The 20,462-nt window shown below is 44.6% G+C and overlaps 1 protein-coding gene across 1 annotated transcript in view; it reads left to right on the top strand.

The window, feature by feature from the left end:
- The first annotated feature begins 1,000 nt into the window (after nt 1-1,000).
- Nucleotides 1,001-20,462, top strand: part of shisa9a (shisa family member 9a) — a 325,898-nt gene continuing 306,436 nt past the window's right edge. The window contains exons 1-2 of the mRNA XM_072560123.1: nt 1,001-1,690; nt 19,800-19,924. Of these exons, the coding sequence (XP_072416224.1) occupies nt 1,176-1,690; nt 19,800-19,924 (640 nt within the window). The 5' untranslated portion in view covers nt 1,001-1,175. The remainder of the gene's footprint in view (nt 1,691-19,799; nt 19,925-20,462) is intronic.

Here is a 20,462-nt window from a genome sequence, read left to right as displayed (position 1 = left end):
CCCAATGGTGGGCCCACTTGCCCAGTTTGGAGAGGGTTTCCCGGGAAACTGAGCGTGTGTGTGAAACGACTTGGGACTCCCCATCCAGTGAAATTCTGAACTCAGTGCAGCTTCAGGTCAGAGTCCTGGTGGAATCCGGAGCGGCTTTGTTCTGGAGTTGAGTTGAAATCGCAGGACTGTGGCTGCAGGTGACGGGAGGTGCTCTGTTTACTGTAAGAAAGTGGCCGCTCCATTGTGGGTCCCACGGTCTCCAGGCAGCTCAGTGTTTCTCTGAACACACCATTTGAAGACCTTTTTAAAATACAGGTCAAAAAGACTGAGTCTGTTGGCAGTGTGAACACCTGGCAATATGGCAAGCTGCTCCATGTAAATATGTTCCATGTTGCAGCCCATAGCCTCTTTAAACTGTGAGAGCTCAGCCAGGGCTCTCTCTCTCTCACATCGACACACACATAGACACACACACACACTCACTCACTCGCTACTCGTTCTCTTCCAGCGCCTTCCAGTTCTCCTATCCCATATCACTCACCCAAAATGCTAAAGTCCTGACATCAAATCAGACTTCACCAAATAAGCAAGAGACGCTTAAGCTGAATAGCATTGACCCAGAAGACGGGCTCTGAGCCACGTTAGAGGATTTGTATGGTTGCCTGTAGAAAAGGCGCAGGGACAGGAGGAGACTTCTAACTTTAAATCCAGCAGCTCCGTCGACTCGCATTGCGCTGGTTCACTTCGCTGGACCCCCTTTGGAAATGGGCTGCGGGCTCTGAGCTCTTAGAATACACCCGGACTACAACCTCTCAGTGCACCCGGAGTCTGCAATCTCTCAGTACACCCGGAGTCTGCAATCTCTCAGTACACCCGGAGTCTACACTGTCTGGATTCGGATTAAGTTGGCATTTGGCAGCAGCGGATGTCTCCCGGAGCCTAGCCCAGTGCCACCAGGCTGTTAGATGCCAGGATAAGGCAGGCACTGACCCAGCTCCAGAGCTGTGCACACGTGGAAGGTGAAAGACAGAGCCCGGAGCCCGAGCCGCAACTTGGCGACGGGGGGAGAGAGAGGGAGAGGAGGGGGGTCCATTGGGGAATGAGGAGCTCGTTGCCGCCCAACAGGGAATCCGCCTGAAGGTGCTGAGCGATCCGGATCCGGATTGAGTCCCGGAGTGGCAGCGATGAGCGTGCGGCTGCTGCGCTACCTGTTGCTGGACTTGCTGGGTTTCTGGTGCCCGGGGGTGTTGGACCGCATGGCCCAGGCGAAAGGGGGGCGGCAGCTCGGCCCGCTCCTGCTGGGCTCCAGCTCCAACAGCTCGGCCAGACTGGAGCTGCCAGCCACCCCGGACCGCTGCAGGGGCTACTTCGATGTGATGGGTCAGTTTGACGCAGCGTTCAATTGTAACACCAGCATCTACCAGTACTGCTGCGGGACATGTGGTTACCGGTACTGTTGCCAGTTTAAAGAGTCCCGACTGGACCAGAGCATCTGCTCCAACTATGATACCCCGAACTGGGCGAACGTGGGCAAACCTCCGCAGAGACCGGACGACAATGCGTTTGACCAGACCCGAGATAAAACCAACTTGATCGTCTACTTCATCTGCGGCGTAGTGGCCGTCATGGTGCTGGTGGGAATCTTCACCAAGCTGGGCCTGGAGAAATCACAGAGACCCCAGAGGGAGCTCAACTCCAGGTAAGAGGGAGCTCCGGGACAGACCCACCGCCGCCCACCCTCCTCAAAAACCCGCAGCTCTCCGGCCATCCGCCCCACCATCCATATACTGGGCACTGCCAACTGGCTCAGTGTCCAGGGAAACAGTCACCAAGCTCTGTGGGCGGTGTGTGTTTGTGTGTCGGGGTGTGTGTGCGTGTGTGTGTGAGAGAAGGTGTGTGTGGTGTGTCTGTATGTGCGTGTGTGAAGGGTCTGTGTGTGTCAGGGGTATATGTCTGTGTGTGAGAGGTGTCTGTGTGTGTGTGAAGGGTCTGTGTGTGTGTGTCAGGGGTATATGTCTGTGTGTGAGAGGTGTCTGTGTGTGTGTGAAGGGTCTGTGTGTGTGTGTCAGGGGTATATGTCTGTGTGTGAGAGGTGTCTGTGTGTGTGTGAAGGGTCTGTGTGTGTGTGAGAGAGAGGGTGTGTGTGGTGTGTCTGTATGTGTGTGTGTATGTGTGAAGGGTCTGTGTGTGTCAGGGGTATGTGTCTGTGTGTGAGGGGTGTGTGAGAGGTCTCTGTGTGTGTGAAGGGTCTGTGTGTGAGAGAGAGGGTGTGTGTGGTGTGTCTGTATGTGTGTGTGTGTGTGAAGGGTCTGTGTGTGTGTGTGTCAGGGGTATGTGTCTGTGTGTGAGGGATATGTGAGAGGTGTCTGCGTGTGTGAAGGGTCTGTGTGTGAGAGAGAGAGGTGTGTGTGGTGTGTCTGTATGTGTGTGTGTGAAGGGTCTGTGTGTGTGTGTCAGGGGTATGTGTCTGTGTGTGAGGGATATGTGAGAGATGTCTGCGTGTGTGAAGGGTCTGTGTGTGTGAGAGAGAGGTGTGTGTGGTGTGTCTGTATGTGTGTGTGTGAAGGGTCTCTGTGTGTCAGGGGTATGTGTGTGTCTGTGTGTGTGAGGGGTGTGTATGAGGTGTGTGTGAGTGTATGTGTGTGAGAAGGGTCTCTGTGTCAGGGGTATGTGTGTGTCTGTGTGTGTGAGGGGTGTTTGTGAGGTGTGTGTGAGTGTATGTGTGTGAGAAGGGTCTCTGTGTGTGTCAGGGGTGTGTGTGTCTGTGTGTGTTAGTGTGTGTGAGAGGTCTGTGTGTGTGTGAAGGGTCTGTGTGTGTGTATGTGAAGGGTCAGTGTGTGTGTGAAGGGTCTGTGTGTGTGTGAAGGGTCTGTGTGTGTGTATGTGAAGGGTCAGTGTGTGTGTGAAGGGTCTGTGTGTGTGTGAAGGGTCTCTGTGTGTGTATGTGAAGGGTCAGTGTGTGTGTGAAGGGTCTGTGTGTGTGAAGGGGGTGTGTGTGTGTGAAGGGTGTGTGTGTGTGAAGGGTGTGTGTGAAGGGTCTGTGTGTATGTGTGAAGGGTCTGTGTGTGTGAAGGGTCTGTGTGTGTGTGTGTGAAGGGTCAGTGTGTGTGTGAAGGGTCTGTGTGTGTGAAGGGGGTGTGTGAAGGGTCTGTGTGTATGTGTTGAAGGGTCTGTGTGTGTGAAGGGTCTGTGTGTGTGTGTGTGTGAAGGGTCTCTCTCTGTGTGTGTGAAGGGTCAGTGTGTGAAGGGTCTGTGTGTGTGTGTGTGAAGGGTCTCTCTCTGTGTGTGTGAAGGGTCTGTGTGTGTGAAGGGTCTGTGTGTGTGTGTGTGAAGGGTCAGTGTGTGTGTGAAGGGTCTGTGTGTGTGAAGGGGGTGTGTGAAGGGTCTGTGTGTATGTGTTGAAGGGTCTGTGTGTGTGAAGGGTCTGTGTGTGTGTGTGTGTGAAGGGTCTCTCTCTGTGTGTGTGAAGGGTCTGTGTGTGTGTGTGAGGGGAGGGGGTGAAGATGATTAAAGGAATGATTGCTCTCTAATCCTGAGTGACGGCACAATTACATGGAAAAACTGGACTCGAAACAAGAAGTGATCCTAGGATCTTTATTCCACCCCCACCCCCAACAAAATAAACACAAGGACAGGGGCAACACCGAAGGGGAATGAGGCCGTACGGCCCATCGAGTCTGCACGGGCATGCAGCACTCTGAATCGACTCTAGTCCTGCATCTGGCAGCATCTCCCCTGGGGATGTGTAAACAGGACAGCAGCACCCCCTCCTTCTCCGGGTTTCTGTGTCTCCCAGCGGGAAAACCAACACCGGAGGCCTGTTCACATTGACTCTGTGTGGGGAAGGGCTGGGGGCGTGCAGACATAACAGGAAGAGAAACCAAACGGGCGCACTCTGTCAGCCAGAGGGTTCAAATCACTTCGCAGTTTGTTTAACCTTGTTTGTAAATTTTGAGAATATCTGCCTGTCTATCTACCTACCTATCTGACTGTATTTATCTATCCCTGACTGTTTATCTATCTCTGACTATCTTTCTGTGTCTGTCTAACTGTTTCTCTATCTGAGTCTCTGTGTCTATCTCTCTATCTACCTGTCTGTCTGTCTGTCTATATGTCTCTGCCTGAGTGTCTATCTATCCGTCTATCTCTCTGTTTCTCCCTCTCTGGAGACTGGAATAGGCCGAGATTCCCATCTCTGTAACACGGAGACAGTTTCCACAGGAACAAGACGGACCTGTTGCATTTACAAAGAGGTTTTCTGTGCTCTCACAAGCCCCTCAGACACAGTTTCAGATGGAGGATAGGGTAGCTGGAGGAACCAGGGATCTGACTCACTCACACAGCACTGCCCCCCTCCCCCGCGACCCCGTTCTCTTGTAATCCCGCATTTCCAAGTTGCTGCAGCATTGCGCAGTGATTCCTGAGTGATTCTCATGCTGAAAACACACTTAGAAAATATGGCGAGCCGGAGAGATTAATCCTAACAGTGTTTGCGACAGCTATTTCTCTCTAAAGGGACCAGTAGACTTTTAAAAAATCCCTCCCCTCCCCTTTAAAGACGTTCGCCCCCTCCCCATGGTTCAGGAGGTGAGTCAAGAAGCGTGGTGTGAAACTCCAGGGAACTCACCGGGACCCCATCTCCCGCTAATCCACCCGAGTAACCCAAACTTTCTGCGGTATTCCCCGAGGAGTGAAGCCAGTAAGGACAAACACTCACTCCCTTACACACTCACTCACGCACTCACTCACTCGTTCACACTCACTCCCTTGCACACTCTCACTCACCCTTACACACATACACCCTTACACACTCACTCCCTTACTCACACACACACTCCCTCACACACACACTCTCCTTTACACACTCACTCCCAATATACTCCCTCACACACACTCCCTCACACTAATTTACACACTGTTACTCCCTCACACACACACACTCACCGTGTGAGAGGGGACATTCCACAACAAACGGGAGTTTGCCGTTTTGGATTTTCCTTTTACCGCTGGTTCAGGAGATGAACGTGGCTGTAAGAAACTGAGGAAGGGTCACTGGACCCGAAACATTAACTCCGTGTCTCTCTCCACAGCTACTGCCTGAGCTGCTGAGTTTCTGCAGCACTGTTGGGGCTGTCAGAAAGAAGTAGGGGACTAGTGTGTGGTCTGTTCCCTATGGAGTATATGGTTCTGATACACCATCCACATGTGGGGGGGGGGGGGGGGGGGGGGAACCTCCCCCAAAGGCACTGTCTTCAAACACAGCTACAAACAGCAGGGGAATGTTTAGACAGTGTCTCTCTGAGCGGGGAAGGGTTTGTGTATTCGCCCTGAGAAAGTAACCCTCTCCCCTCTCCACCCCTTAACTTGCATCCCCTGTCTTCAGAGTTAGGGCTGAACTTTACGGAAAGGTCCCTGATTCGCCAGTCTGCCTGAAGTGAAGGGAGTGTGGTACACCAGTAACCTGCCAGGAATTGTCAGTGTTCAGCCCCCAGCAGAGCTCCGTTCACAATATTTACAGCTACACTGCTCTACAGCACCGAGAAAGAGACCCTGCAGCCCATCCAGTCCGCACTGGTGCGAAAACAAAAGCCAGCCAACTATTTCCAATCCTATCTCACCTCTAACTCTTCCTGAAACTTCTCTGGAACGCATTGACTTGGCCAAACCGAGGGGATTGCAGTTGACAGAGGCAATTCCTTTCAGTTTTACCCGGGATACCGATTTTATTTTGTAATTTAACCCATTTTTCCCTAACCAACCTGTTCAGAGATGCTATTACACACCTCGGGAGTAGATCGGTCTTAAACCTGAGACCTGGGGTAGGGACAGTATCTCTGCATCACAAGAGGGCCTTTCCCCACTCCTGTACTCTAACCCAGTCTATCTGTTGCCTCCATTTCCACGCTCCAGTCACGGTTTTAAGGTCATCGTTCACCAGCAAGGGCCAGCGCAACCTGGGTCCCACACAAGTCAGGGTTCCGGGTTTAGGCTGGCGAACTTTCCCAAATCCCAGCACCTGGTGCAAGTATCTGCCCCCCCCCCCCCCCCCTCAGCACAGAAAACCAAATGCCCTGTTGGCACCTATTACAATGGCACAGCATTTTCAGGAGTCCTCTGAGTGTGTCCTCCACTATTCAGGACAATGAAATCACTGCACATACATTATCCACTAGATGGAGTCTATGTGCTAATTCACTAGACTGTGACAGTACGAACAAACATCAACTGCACATGACTTAGCATGTCTGGTGTGTAACTGAATAATACTGTTCGCCAAACTCTAGATCCAAGCGCCATCTCTGCCTCCGCACCACCAACTCAGTGCAACTGGCTTCACTCAGTGTACTGGAACTACTGAAGGAAAATGTAAAATAGACTCCAGGCCATGACTTTGCATCCAGTCATTGATGTGATTTTTGTTCCAAAAGCTTCTCCTCTGGTTTCTCACCTTTTTTTAACATGGTGGGTTCTTCCAATGACCATTCTCCCAACACTCACTCACTCAATTCCTTTCCTGAACCTTATGAAATGACACGAGTAACTTAATCTTAACCGAATAACACCTACCATATTCTCCATTCAAAAACATGTCCCAAAATGCTAATTTATCTAAATAGCATGCAGTTGCCTGACGAAATTACTCAGATTGCTCTCTGTTTCTTTCCCAGTGGTACTCACTCATGCTTATATCATTTGCTAATCTTATTGCATGATAATTTAGCAGAGCAATGCATGAACATTTTCCACTTCCTTAATTTTATATAGTTTTCTCCCTATTTCTGTTTCCCTCATTTTTTTTTGGATATTTGGGGCTCCCTATAAGGTGAGTAAAACTAAACTCTTCCTGGAAATGAACAATTGTCCATTCTCCAAAATTGCTCGTTCCAGTATCACATTGCAAGTAAATACAGACTTCAGCCTTACTAGTTGTGCCTAAGCTGTGATGTTGGTTATCGCTGTGATTCTGATACATGGAGACCAATCTGCAGACTGTAGAGAAATACCACTTTGTAGTTTGCATTGGTTATTTTAGACCTTTTGTGCAGGGTAATCAAATGGACAGAATATGTCATGGGCAGAATTACATTTTGTTGCTACTTTGTGAATTCTTTAAGACTCCTGGTGACTTATCCAAGAAGCTTATAACAAAAGCATTCACAATCAGTATTAAGCACCATAAAATCCCCGCAGTGTAGGGGCCACACAGACACAGGGAGAACATGCAACCTCCACACAGACAGTTGCCCAAGGCTGGAATTGAACCTGGGTCCCTGGCACTATGAGGTAGCAGTGCTAGCCACCATACCATTGCTGGAGCATGTTCTTTTTTTTTAGATCCTTGATGTTCTATGTCAATCAAATATTTCAGGAATATTTTGCAGGAATCACCAAATAAAAAGCCTGTTAAGGCAAACAATTTTGAACTGATAACTTTTCTGTTATGGTCCAAATTGTTAATCATCTGGTTCAGTTTGCATCATCTACAAGTTTAGTCTTTCATTCCTGCAGCCAATTTGGCTGTTGCTGCTTTCGAAAATAAAGTCTACATACAAAGTTCCTTGCTGGGAATTGTATAGTGGAGTGGTTCCTTGTCCACACATGAAAATACATCCCCAATGAAAGACTTATACCTCATTATGTGAGAATACGTGAGCTACTTCTTTCAAATAGATTAAAGCAAAACTATTTAAACCAATTACTAGCCTATATATATGTTTTGAGTTTGCCCACAAACTGCCTTTAGGGTGCAGCAAACCACCTTTAATTGCTTTACTGTCCCACTAAAGGACAATCTTCTCTCACAATCATGAGCAAATTTGAGGTCATTGTCAACATTTGTAAAATCAATTGCATGTTCCAGATTCTGTTCGTTAAAACCTTATGCTGATCGTTCAGATGAATTTATCTCCTTGAAGTTCCCTCAGCACATTGTGTTCTGATCAAATCTTTCTCTTTACTAGAATATTGTCTGTCCATCGTGCAACATTTTGGTTGTCTTCCAGCAGAACTGACAGATGTGTCTGGAAATGTTCCGAATTTGATAGGATAGATGCTGTAAGCAGAGTCAGTCCTCTCAAAAGATGGAATCAACAGAATACAGAATTATTAACTAATTTGGGGAGAAGAATGTTTTCTTTTCCTCCAAAGGTGCTGGAATCTGACGAATGCAAATCACCTCCTTTTCCAGCAGATGAACACTCCAAAGCCTTCAACCAAATCATACTGCACAAACATGGCAGTTTGGACAGTAATCTGTGGAATCTCCCCCACTGTTGATGTATTCAATTTCTCTAGCCTAGCTCTTTCTTTTCTCACTTCCCTTCAAAACAGAATAGAATGTTTTCTAACAGCTGCTACCAAAAAGGATTTTCCACTGTCTTAGGTTCAGTGTTGACCTGGGAGCTTATCATGGTCCTAGAAATCTCCAACTATACTTGTAATGTATCTACCTGAGATGGAACTCCATGGATTTATATAGCAAGGCACTTCAGCAGAGCAGCTCTTGCATGTGTTCTTTCCTGTATTTTTTTCTTCTTGAGAGTAAGAGCTCTCAAAGAACCGTATAGCACAGGAACAGGCCCTTCAGTCCACCAAGTTTCTGCCAAGACATGATGTCTTTCTAAACTCAAAAACCTTTTGCCTTTACACAGTCTGTATCCCTCTGTAACCTGCCTATTCATGTATCTATCAAGAAACCTCTTTAACGTTGTTCTTGTATCTACTCCTACCACATCCTCTGGTAGCAGATTCCACTCACCTGCCATCTTTTATGTAAAAAACTTGCCTCTTATGTCTCCTTTATACTTTACCCCTTTTACCTTAAACCTATCTTCCTTATTAATTGAAATTCCTGTCCTGGGAGAAAAGAATCCAACCGTCCATTCTATTCATGCCTCTCATAATTTTTAAAACTTCTATCAGGTTGCCCCCTCAGCCTCTGACGTTCAAGTGAAAACAAACCAAGTTTGACCAAGCTGTCCTCATAGCTAATACCCTCCAAACCAGGCAACATCCTGGTAAACCTTTTCTGTACCCTTTCCAAAGCCTCCACATCTTTTTGGTAGTGTGATGACCTGTGTAATATTCCATATGTGGCCTAACTAAAATGCTATACAGTGCAACATGACTTGCCAATACTCTGTGCCCTGACTGATGAAGGCCAGCATGCCATATGCCTTCTTGACCACCCCTTGTGTTCATCCACTTGTATTGCCAGTCTCAGGGAACTGTGAACCTTTACACTTAGATCCCTCTGTTAATGCTTCAAGGGTTCTCCCATTTACTGTGTACTTTCCTCCTGCATTAGATCTTCCACAATGCATCACCTTGTATTTGTCCAGATTAAACTCCATCTGCCATTTCTCCGCCCATGTCTCCAGCCTCTCTATATCCTCCAGTATCCTCTGACACTCCTTCTCATTATCTGTAGCTCCCACCAATCTTTGTGTCACTTCCTAGTTTACTAATCAGATCACCTACATTCTCCTCCATGTCATTTAAATATATTACAAGCAACAGGTGCCCCAGCATTGATCAAGCCAATTCTGAATCCATTTTAGCAACTCACTGCAAATCCCATGTTACTTCATCTACTCCGTAAGCTTCCACGAGGGACCTGTGAAAGACCTTGCTAAAGTCCATTTAGACAATATCCTCCACCCTGCCCTCATCAATCATCTTTGTCACTTACTCAAAATGTTCAGTCAAATTTGTGAGACACGATCTTCACCACACAAAGCCATGCTATCTATCACTAATAAGTCCATATTTTTCCAAATGTGAGTAAGAATGTTCTCCAATAATTTCTCTACCATTGACATAAGGGTCACCAGCCTATAATTTCCCAAATTATCCTGGTTACCCTTCTTACACAAAGGAGCAATATTTGACTCTTCTTGTCAAAATGGACAATTCAACATTTTCCTTCATTATACTCCATTGGCCACATATTGTCCACTTATTTAACTGATCCAAGCCTTTTTGTAACCTTCTTGTGTCCCCTTCTCAAATTACTGCCCCACCTAATGTTGAATCTTCAGCAAATTGGGCAAATACCTTCTGTCCCTTAATCTAATAAATCAACAGTTGAGGTCTCAGCATCAGTCCCTAGAGAACACTAATAATTACATTTTGTGAAACTGCAAAAGACACTTTTAACCTCTACTTTCTAATTTCTGTTAGTGAGCCAATCTTCTACCCATGTTAATATGCAACCCACACATTTATTTTCCATAGTAACCTTTGATGTGGCACTTTATAAATGCCTTCTGAAAGTCTAAGTACTTAACGAGTTTTGAGAAGATTTGTAGCTCAGATTGAAGTTGTGGATGTAGGTTTGCTTAAACCTACACCCAGTCTAAGTACTGTACATCCACTGATTCCTCTTTATCCATGGCACATATTACCCCCTCAAAGTACTCCAATAGGTTGCTCAAACGTGATTTCCTTTTCACAAAATCATGTTGACTCTGCCTGATTCCTTTGAAGTTATCTAAGTGCTGGAATGTCTTTAACAGTAGCATCTAACATTTTCCCTTTGTCAGATGTTGAGGTAACCAGCCTGTATTTTACTGCTTTCAGTCTTTCTCTCCCTTCTTGAATAAAGTTAAAACTCACACAACACCAGGTTATATTTCAACAGGTTTATTTGGAAGTACAAGCTTTCGGAGCACTGCTCCTTCATCAGGTAGCTAGTTATTCCTTTTTGAATAAAGGAATTATAGTCATTATCTTCTGGTCTAATGAAGCTGGTCCATGAATCAAGGGAACTTTCACCAGTTATACTTTTCATTATGAAGTTTTCATGTCTCAGATGATGCTTTTCAATCTATTTGGTGCTGTTCCATAGCTCTCTTTCGAGCAATTGAAAGATAACAATATCATTAGGCTCCTCCTTTTTAAAACACATAAGTGTGTTAATCTGAGTCAGATTATCATTCATATCTAAATAAATAGTAGTTATAAACCCTTCAAACGCCCTTGCCTAATTTGCAATTTTGCTTCATAGCATAATGACAGTTATTGTATGCATAAAATTTAATATTTTTTTCCAGAACTTCAAAACTGCTTGGCCTCTTGCTGACACTGATTGCATTTATTCCCCTGCAATTCTTTCTTGGTTTCTTTAGTTTTCCACAATTTTCAGTTGATTGTTTCAACAAACTTGCACCACTTTATTTTGTTAGGAGCACATTTGAATAAATTCCGATATCAGATGTTATAAAACACTAACAGACTGTCATTACAATGTTACAATTTTGCACCAGTTTAATATGTTTTCTCTGAAACTAATTCCTACAGGACAACACCTGATCCCCTCAATTTATGTTTGACTCTTTTTCACTCCTGGTCATTTTTTACACAACGCATCTAACCTTGTCAAACTGTGATAACCCTAACCTACAACAGACACTGCAGGGAAGCATCTCCTGACTGAGGTCAGGCTTGAGTGTGACATCTCCCATTCCATCACCGACTGTCACAGGTGAGGTGTCGGAAGACTGGAGGTTGGCTAACCTGGTGCCACTGTTTAAGAAGGTTGATAAGGACCAGCCAGGGAACTATAGACCAGCGAGCCTCTCATTGATGGAGGGCAAGTTGTTGGAGGGAATCCTGAGGGACAGGATTTATATGTATTTGGAAAGGCAAGGACTGATTAGGGATAGTCAGCATCGCTTTGTGCATGGGAAATAATGTTTCACGAACTTGATTGAGTTTTTTGAAGAAGTAACAAAGACGATTGATGAGGACAGAGTGGCGGATACAATCTTTCTGTCCCAAATTATGCTTTTCAATCTATTTGGTGCTGTTGTTCAGCAAGGTGTTCGACAAGGTTCCCCATGGTGACTAGTTGGCAAGGTTAGACCTTATGGAATACAGGGAGAACTAGCCATTTGGATACAGAACTGGCTGGAAGGTAGAAGACAGAGAATTCTGGTGGAGGGTTGCATTTCAGACTGGAGGTCTGTGACCAGTGGTGTACCACAAGGATTGGTGCTAGCTCCACTGCTTTTTGTCATTTATATAAATAATTTGGATGTGAACATAGGAGGTATAGTGGACAGTAAAGAAAGTTATCTCATAGTACAATAGAATCTTGATCAGATGGACCAATGGCCTGAGGAGTGGCAGATTGAGTTTAATTTAGATAAATGTGAAGTGCTGCATTTTGGAAAAGCAAATCAGCAAATACACTTAATGGTAAGGTCCTGGGGAGTTTTGCTGAACAAAGAGACTTTGGTTCATAGCTCCTTGAAAGTGGACTCGCAGGTAGATAGGATAGTGAAGAAACATTTGGTATGCTTTCTTTACTGGTCAGAGCATTGAGTACAGGAGTTGGGAGGTCATGTTGCGGCTGTACAGGACATTGGTTGGGCCACGTTTGGAATATTGTGTGCAATTCTGGTGTCCCTCGTATCAAAAAGATGTTTTGAAACTTGAAAGGGTTCAGAAAAATTTGCAATGATGTTGTCAGAGTTGGAGGATTTGAGCTATAGAGAGAGATTGAATAGGCTGTGGCTGTTTTCCCTGCAGAGTTGGAGGCTGAAGGGTGACCTTATAGAGGTTTATAAAATCATGAGGGGCATGGATAGGGTGAATAGACAAGGTCTTTTCCCTGGGGTGGGGGAGTCCAGAACTAGAGGGCATAGTTTAAGGTGAGAGGCAAAAATATAAAAGGGACTGATGGGGTAACATTTTTATAGAGAGGGTGGTGCGTGTATGGAATGAGGAAGAGGTGGTGGCTGGTACAAGTTACAACATTTAAAAGACTTCCGGTTAGATATATGATTAGGAAGGGTTTAGAGAAATATGGGCCAAGTGCTGGCAAATGGGACTAGATTAGGTTAAGATATCTCGTTGGCATGGAGGTAGGGTCTATTTCTGTGCTGTACATTGCTATGACTCCATGACACATCAGTGTACTGACATGCATGGTTTAAGGTTTATAATTGAAGATGGATCACTGAGACAAGAAACTGCCTGCAGATTTGGGTAATGGAAACCATTTTGTCCACTGTCTCCATGTTACAAATTTTGATCAGGTTTCGGATAGTCTCCAGCTGAGTCTGACTATCTCAGCCCATCCATAATGTCCAATGCCTCACCCTATAATACAATCCATGGTACAAACAATTGTAGCTCAACGCAAGCTGGAATAACAACACTGCGTGGGATGGCATGGTGTCTCAGTAGTTTGCACTCCTCACAGCACCAGGAACCCACATTCAATTCCACCCTTGGGTGACTGTCTAAGTGGAGTTTGCACATTCTCCCCATGTCTGTGTGGGTTTCCTCTGGGTGCTCTGGTTCCCTCTCACACTCCAAAGATGTGTAGGTTCGGCAGATGCTAATCACCCATAGTGTCCAGGAATGTGCAGGCTAGCTGGGTTAGCCATGGGCAATGCAGGGTTACAAGGATAGGGTAGGGCGGTGAATCTGGGTGGGATGCTTTTCGGAGGGTCAGTATGGACTCGATGGGCTGAATGTCCTGCTTCCACACTGAAGAGTATTCTATGATCTAGATATCTTACAGTCGTTAGGACTCAATATTGATTTTAATGATCTCAGATCTTCCTCACTGCATCTTCAGGTCCAGTTATGTATGGGTTGCTCCCAGCACAGCCAAGCCATTTTCCAGTCTTCTCATTTCCAACCAGCACCCATTCAGCATTTATCCCTCTCCTGGCTTGTCATCAACAGTCCCTTTTCTGCTTCTCCCTTTTTTCCCTCTCTCTCTCTCTCTCTCTGGGCATTGGCCCCATCTCTTCAGGCCACTCCAACTATCTATGGCCCTCAGCCTAAACACCATTTCCCAGCTGCTTTCAGTTCTGACACACCAATAACACTGTTTACGCTCCGCCAATACCGTCAGACCTGCTGTGTTTTTCCAGCAATTTCTATTTTGGCATGAACAATTGTTATAGCTTTGTGATTTGTCTTTTACCTATGTTCCCAATGGCCTTGAATTTTTAAGCTTTTGTTTCACAGTAATTAAATCTATTATGGAGGAATAGTTAGGAATGGAGTCACTTCATCTTGTCAGCACAATTTGTCTTTACCAATAACACAAAGTAATGAACAGGCCATCTTTCCCAATGTAGAACAAAATATATTTGCTGAAAGCTTGCTTTCCATTTAAAACTCAACTTTGTCTCTACTTTTACAAGTTTTTGCATTTAAAAGTGGAAAACCAGCACATACCAACAAATGAGGTAAAAACAATGACTGCAGATGCTGGAAACCAGACTCTGGATTAGTGGTGCTGGAAGAGCACAGCAGTTCAGGCAGCATCCAAGGAGCTTCGAAATTGACGTTTCAGGCAAAATCCAGAACATACCAACAAATAACTGCTTCAAAACCTGATTGATGAATCTGCCAACTCAGTGCTTCTTAGTTATTTAACAATTGTGGAGATAAATTAACACATTTTACGTTGTTTACAGTCCATGATAAAACAAATTCAAAGCCTAAAATACTTAACATTTTGGGTTTGTGTGAATACAACTGCTTTAAAATTAAAAGGAAATTAAAATTGCAAGAACTGCTGTGTAATGAAAAGGGGGACTTATCCTTGTGTAATCGTAACATTGTACCAGGAGAGATTTGGAATAAAAGGAAAATATTGTGCTGCTGGGACTCCAAAGTAAAACAGAAAGTGCTGGAGAAACCTGGTTGGTTGAGCAGCATCTGTGGAGAGAGCAACAGAGTTTCAGGTTTGGTATAACTCTTGCTGAGAGTTAGGCTGAGAGCCAAGAGTTCGGTTACAGACAAGGTACATTCCAACCAGGAGGAGATGTAGAATAAGTGTAGAGCAGAAAAGTTAAGGAATAAGTTGAAGTCATGAAAAAGGCTGTATGACTGATGTCAGGTTGGTAATACAAGTGTAAACCAGACTAGCTATAGAAATCGAGAGGCAAAGAGAGACTATGAGAAGAGACTGGGATTTAGCATAAAGGAGAAAACAAAATTTTCACCTGAGGAGAAGGTTTGTCTAATGACCAAAAAATGAATCTCCACACACCGAGGCAGAGTGTGAGGCTGGGGTATCTGTACTTACCATGTCAGAAGATACTGCCAAAGTCATCAGGAAGTTCATTGAGATACAGGATAGGCTAAAAAACGATAAAGAGGAAGGTTAGAAAGACTGGCCCATAGTTGATAAGTCATCAGGACCAGATCAATAATGCACACAAATGGTGCTGGGAAATAAGGGTGAGAATTGCGAATTGCAGACATATTGACCTCAATCTTCCAAATCTTCTTTGATACAGAGGTGGTACCAGAGAACTGGAGAATCGCAAATGCTATGCTATTGTTCAAAGTAAAGGTGTAAAATTAAACCTAGCAACGCAAGCCTGGTCAGTTTAACCTTGGTGGTTGGGCAGCTCTTAGAAATGATAATCTGGAACAAAAGTAGCAGATGCTGTGGTTTAGGGATGTTTGCATACAAACTGCTGAAGGGGTTAATAAAGCAGACAGACCCCTGGGCTTTATAAACAGAGTATAAGAACTAGGAGCAGGAGGAAGCCGTTCAGCCCCTCTAGCTTGTTCCAATGTTGAATACGTTCATGGATGACCTCATTCTGGCCTCAACACCACTTTCCTGCCCATTTTCCCTAAACCTTCAACTGTTACTAATTTAAAATCAGTCTCTCTTCCTTAAATGTCCTAACATCCACCTAACTCTAAGACAGTGAATTCCGCAGATTCTTACCCCTTTGAGAGAAGTAATTCCTCCTCATCTCTGTTTTATCCTAAAACAATGATCGTTCATTCTAGACTTCACCACCTGAGGAAACATGGTTTATACGTCTACTTTGTCACTCTCCTTTAGGAGCAGCACGGTGGCACAGTGGTTAGCACTGCTGCCTCTCAGTGCCAGAGAACCGGTTCAATTCCCGCCTCAGGCAACTGTCTGTGTGGAGTTTTTCACATTCTCCCTGTGTTTGCGTGGGTCCCCTCTGGGTGCTCTGGTTTCCTCCCACAGTCCAAAAATGTGCAGGTTAGGTGAATTGCCCATGCTAAATTGCCCGTAGTGTTCGGTGAAGGGGTAAATGTTGGGGAATGGATCTGGGTGGGCTGCTCTTCAGAGGGTCAGTGTGAACTTGTTGGGCCAAAGGGCCTGTTTCCACACTGTAAATAATCTAATCTCATATAAGCCAATTAGATCTCCTCACATTCTTCTAAACATAAGCGGATATCGGCCTAAACTGCTCAAGCTCTCATCTCTGGAATCAATCTGGTGAACCTCCTCTGAACTGCCTCCACTTCAATTGCATCCCTCCTCAAGTAAGGGGATCAACTGTACACAATACTCCAGATGAAGAGGGATAGAGTACAGGAGCAAAGAGGTTATGGTGAACCTTTCTGAAATGCTCCTTCAGCCTCAACTAGAGTACTGTGTCTAAATCAGGTCACCACACACTCAGTCAGATGCAATGGCTTTAGAAAAAAGTACAGAAAAGATTTACAGGAATCTTTCCAGAGGTGAGAGACTTCATTCACAAGGACAGGTTGGAGAAGCCGGTGTTGTTCTCCTGGGAGAAGAAGAAATTGAGAGGAGATGTAATAGAAATTACCGAGTTTTGAGAAGATTTGTAGCTCAGGTTGAGGTTCTGGATGTCGGTTAGCTCGCTGAGCTGGAAGGTTCATTTTCAGAGGTTCACCCAGAGGCTCACTGATGATGTTACCTAGTATGGTGACGAAATGTCTGAAAATGAACCATCCAGCTCAGCGAGCAAGCCTACATCCAGATGTAATAAAAGTGTTCAAAATCACAGAGTTAATAGGGAGAAACTGTTCCCTGTGCTGAAGGAGTTGACAACCAAAGGAAATAGATTTTGGGTTCAGTTCTTTTGCCAGAGGTGACAAGGATTTTGTTGGTTTAAACACAGCAGGTGGTTAGGATCTAGAATGAGCTTTGAGAGGGTATTGGGGATAGATTCAATTTAAAAGGAATTGTCAAGGGGCCTGTAGATTAAAAACAATGAGCACAATAGGAGACAGCAGAGAAATGGGAATATCTGCTCTGCTCTTACCAAATTGCTCTCTTATGTGTTGTAATAATTTACGAAAACATCCCTGAAATTCAATATTTAAAGTATCCTTTCACTGGGCAGATAGGGAATCCTGAAGTGTGATTCTCCAACACAGGAAAGGAATTGGTCACGGGTTCTCAATGTACAATCAATGTGCATGGATCTTTGGCCTCTTAAATTGTACTTCTTCACAAGATTATCAAGCAGCCCCTGACCAATCACATCCAAATTCCAATTCCCTCCTAGTTACCCTCTCTCAATAACCCTCACAATTTTGCATACCTCATTCATGTCACCCCTCAGCCTTGTCTGTTCCAAGGAAACCAACCCCAGCTTCCCCAGTCTCTCCTCATAGCTACAATTCTCCAGGCCCCACAACATTCTGGTAAATTAGGGGCAGCGTGGTAGCTCAGTGGTTAGCGCTACTACCTCACAGCGCCAGGAATCCGACTTCAATTCCCGCCTCGGACAACTGTCTGTGTGGAGTTTGTACATTCTCCCCGTGTCTGCATGAGTTTTCCCCATGTGCTACAGTTTCCTCCCACAATCCAAAGATGTGCGGGTTAGGTGAATTGGCCATACTAAATTGCCCATAGTCAGGGGTAAATATAGGGTCGGGGAATGGGTCTGAGTGGGTCAGTCTTCAGAGGGTCGGTATGGACTTGTTGGGCTGAAGGGCCTGTTTCCATACTGTAGGGAATCTAATCTAATCTAAATTTTCTCTGCACTCTTTCCAGAGCAATTACGTCCTTCCTGTAATGTAGTGACCAGAACACCACAAAATCCTGCAGCTGTGGCTTATCCAGTTTCATCATTACACCCCTACTGTACTCCACACCTCTGCCAATGAACTAGAGCATTCTATATGTTTTCTTTCCAACCTTATCTACCTGCACTGCTAGGGACCTGTGCACTTGCACACCAAGATCTCTCACTTCATCTACCTCTCTCAGTATGTTTCCATTTATTGTGTGTTCCCTTTTACTATCTGACCTCTCTAAATGCACTACATCACACTTGTCAGAGTTGAACTCCATCTGTTGCTTGCCTGCCTTCTCCACCAACCCATCTCTATCGGCCAAACTATTCCTCATTTCATTCTGGCTTCTGCTGTCTGTCCTTCTCAAATCCATGAGCTTTTTGCCACTTCACCAACTGCAGCCTTGTAAAAACTGTGACTAGCACAGTTCCCTTCCTCCAAACCAGGTGAGAAACGTGCTGCAAAGACCAGTGACCTCCTCTATGTGAACATATTGTGGATTTACTGCATAATCATGTAGATGGGTATGAATGTTCTACCCTGCTTTAAACAGCCAGTGAAAGACACATTCAACGACACAGCTGGGGACATGGGAGAATGCAATAGGAATGGCTATACTTTGAGCATATTTCAAAATTAAGAGAAGGTCTGATGTATGAGAACAGAGCTTTTGGGTGCTATCAAATTGGGTGCTGTTCCATTGTTTGGTTTAATCCATAACTGAAATGTGAGCATTGCTGACAAGGCCAACATTTGATGTCCATTCCTAATTACCCTGGTTGTGAATCATGTTCTTGAAAAGAGCTGAATGGTGTACTAGGATTGTGAAGATCTAACATCACATTTCTACCAGGCTGGTTAAGGATGGCCAATTTCCTTTCCTGGAGGGCATTAGTAAATGTAAATTACCTTTGACAACAATCTGGTATTCCAGATGAACTGAATTTACACTCACCAGCTGTGGAGAGATTTGGACCCATGTCTCTCTATCATCAATCCTAGTCTCCAGATTAGAATCAATAACATAACCATAATAGTTCGTCTCTTCTGGTGCCTCTTGAACTCTCTCCTCTTTATTGAACCTATCTTTTTCAGGGCAAAGTTTTGAATCGGGTAATATTCACCCATTACCACAACCCTTCATAATCTTGAACTGACCACATTTCAGATCTGTCATTACACTTGCACATATACAGCTTTGCTGGTGTTTGAGTGGTATCCTGAGATGCCTCAGCCTTAATCACAGTGAAGTCACCATTGAGATCAATATTTTGTAGAGCCATGGATGGCGTTAATAGAAGGCTCTGACATAAGCTGCTTGTGAACCTCCCATTGATTTGTGTAATACAGCATTGATAATTGCAACTGAGTTGAACATGAAGTGAATGAAGTCCTTACTGATTCATCTAGCCAGTGGCTTTATGCAGCAAAGTGTGTATGGCTACGTGGTGCAGTCTACAATCCCCTGCTTCTGCAGAATTCTTGCCACTCAGTAAAGTTTCATAGCCCCTTCATGTTGCTGCCAGATGTCCATAGAGAGCAACATGAAGTTGCTCACTTGAGCAATCAAAGCATTGGCAATTTGCTATATTCATCGACACAGATTATCCATTGACTGCAAATTTGACTGTGCAAAACCTTGCAGCATACGGTATCACTCTTTTCTGGTGGTTTTAAGCACGGTCCTCACCGTTTAAACCACCTGTGTTTAAATTGAGCAATTGTTTGCTTAAATTAAGAAAAAAATAGTCATTAACCATTTCCATCTAATTAATTAGAAAGAAAACTGCACTGCGTTTTACTCGCTGGGCATTTCAGGCAGAAACAGGTGTTCAGTCTGGAGCGTGCACTCATTAACAGTGAATTACTCAATAGCAGCTTCAATAATAAAGTAAATTGCACTGCACGAGGGTCAGAAGTAAAGAAGTCACTGGTGGGTAATTTATTTTCAGACCAACATGGGATATGAAAGGTTTTGGTCATTTCTGAAAGACTTCCTCTTTTTCCAGGGCTCTGACTGATGTTCTGAAACAGCAGGGTCAGTCTACCAGCAATCATGTTGAAAGAGATGGGAAGGTAGCAATTCACGTGCAACATGAAACCATGCAGCCAACAAGCTCCAGAAACACCTTTGGTAAGTTATCCAATTTGTCAGGCTTTGGAACTCAGTAAGCTTTGACAGTATTGTTTTCAGGTTTTCTTTGGTGATGACTTTCTGAAGTATATTGTAAAAAAAATCACCTTTATTCTTGAACTGTTCTCACATTTCTAGAGATTTCTTGGATTGAAATGTAGCGCCATTAGGAAATGGCATTCATTACTGCTTTACTTGATTGTATGCTAAAGCTATCCGATCTGATTTCTAAAATGTTTGTGATTCATGTGGGGCAGATATAAGCTCTGTGAACTGAGTCCTCCAGTTTCTGATTATCTCGACAGTCTCACCACTCCTTACAGTCTGAGTGAGTTACAATTCTGTTCTGATCAGACTCTGTCTCATGTTCCAGTTCGTGTGTTGGGGGGGGGGGGGGGGGAGGGGGTAAGAGAAAGAGGTAGGTGCTGAAGACAGAATAGCAAGGAAAGAAATGTCAGATTGATGGTAATGTGAATCAGATATGTTTAACCTAGTAGTTTCTAAAGGACATTTTGGTTAAAATTATATGGCTGACTCC

This window comes from Chiloscyllium punctatum, chromosome 40 (assembly GCF_047496795.1).
Source record: "Chiloscyllium punctatum isolate Juve2018m chromosome 40, sChiPun1.3, whole genome shotgun sequence".
Taxonomy (NCBI): domain Eukaryota; kingdom Metazoa; phylum Chordata; class Chondrichthyes; order Orectolobiformes; family Hemiscylliidae; genus Chiloscyllium; species Chiloscyllium punctatum.
This window is presented reverse-complemented; position numbering and strand designations above follow the sequence as displayed.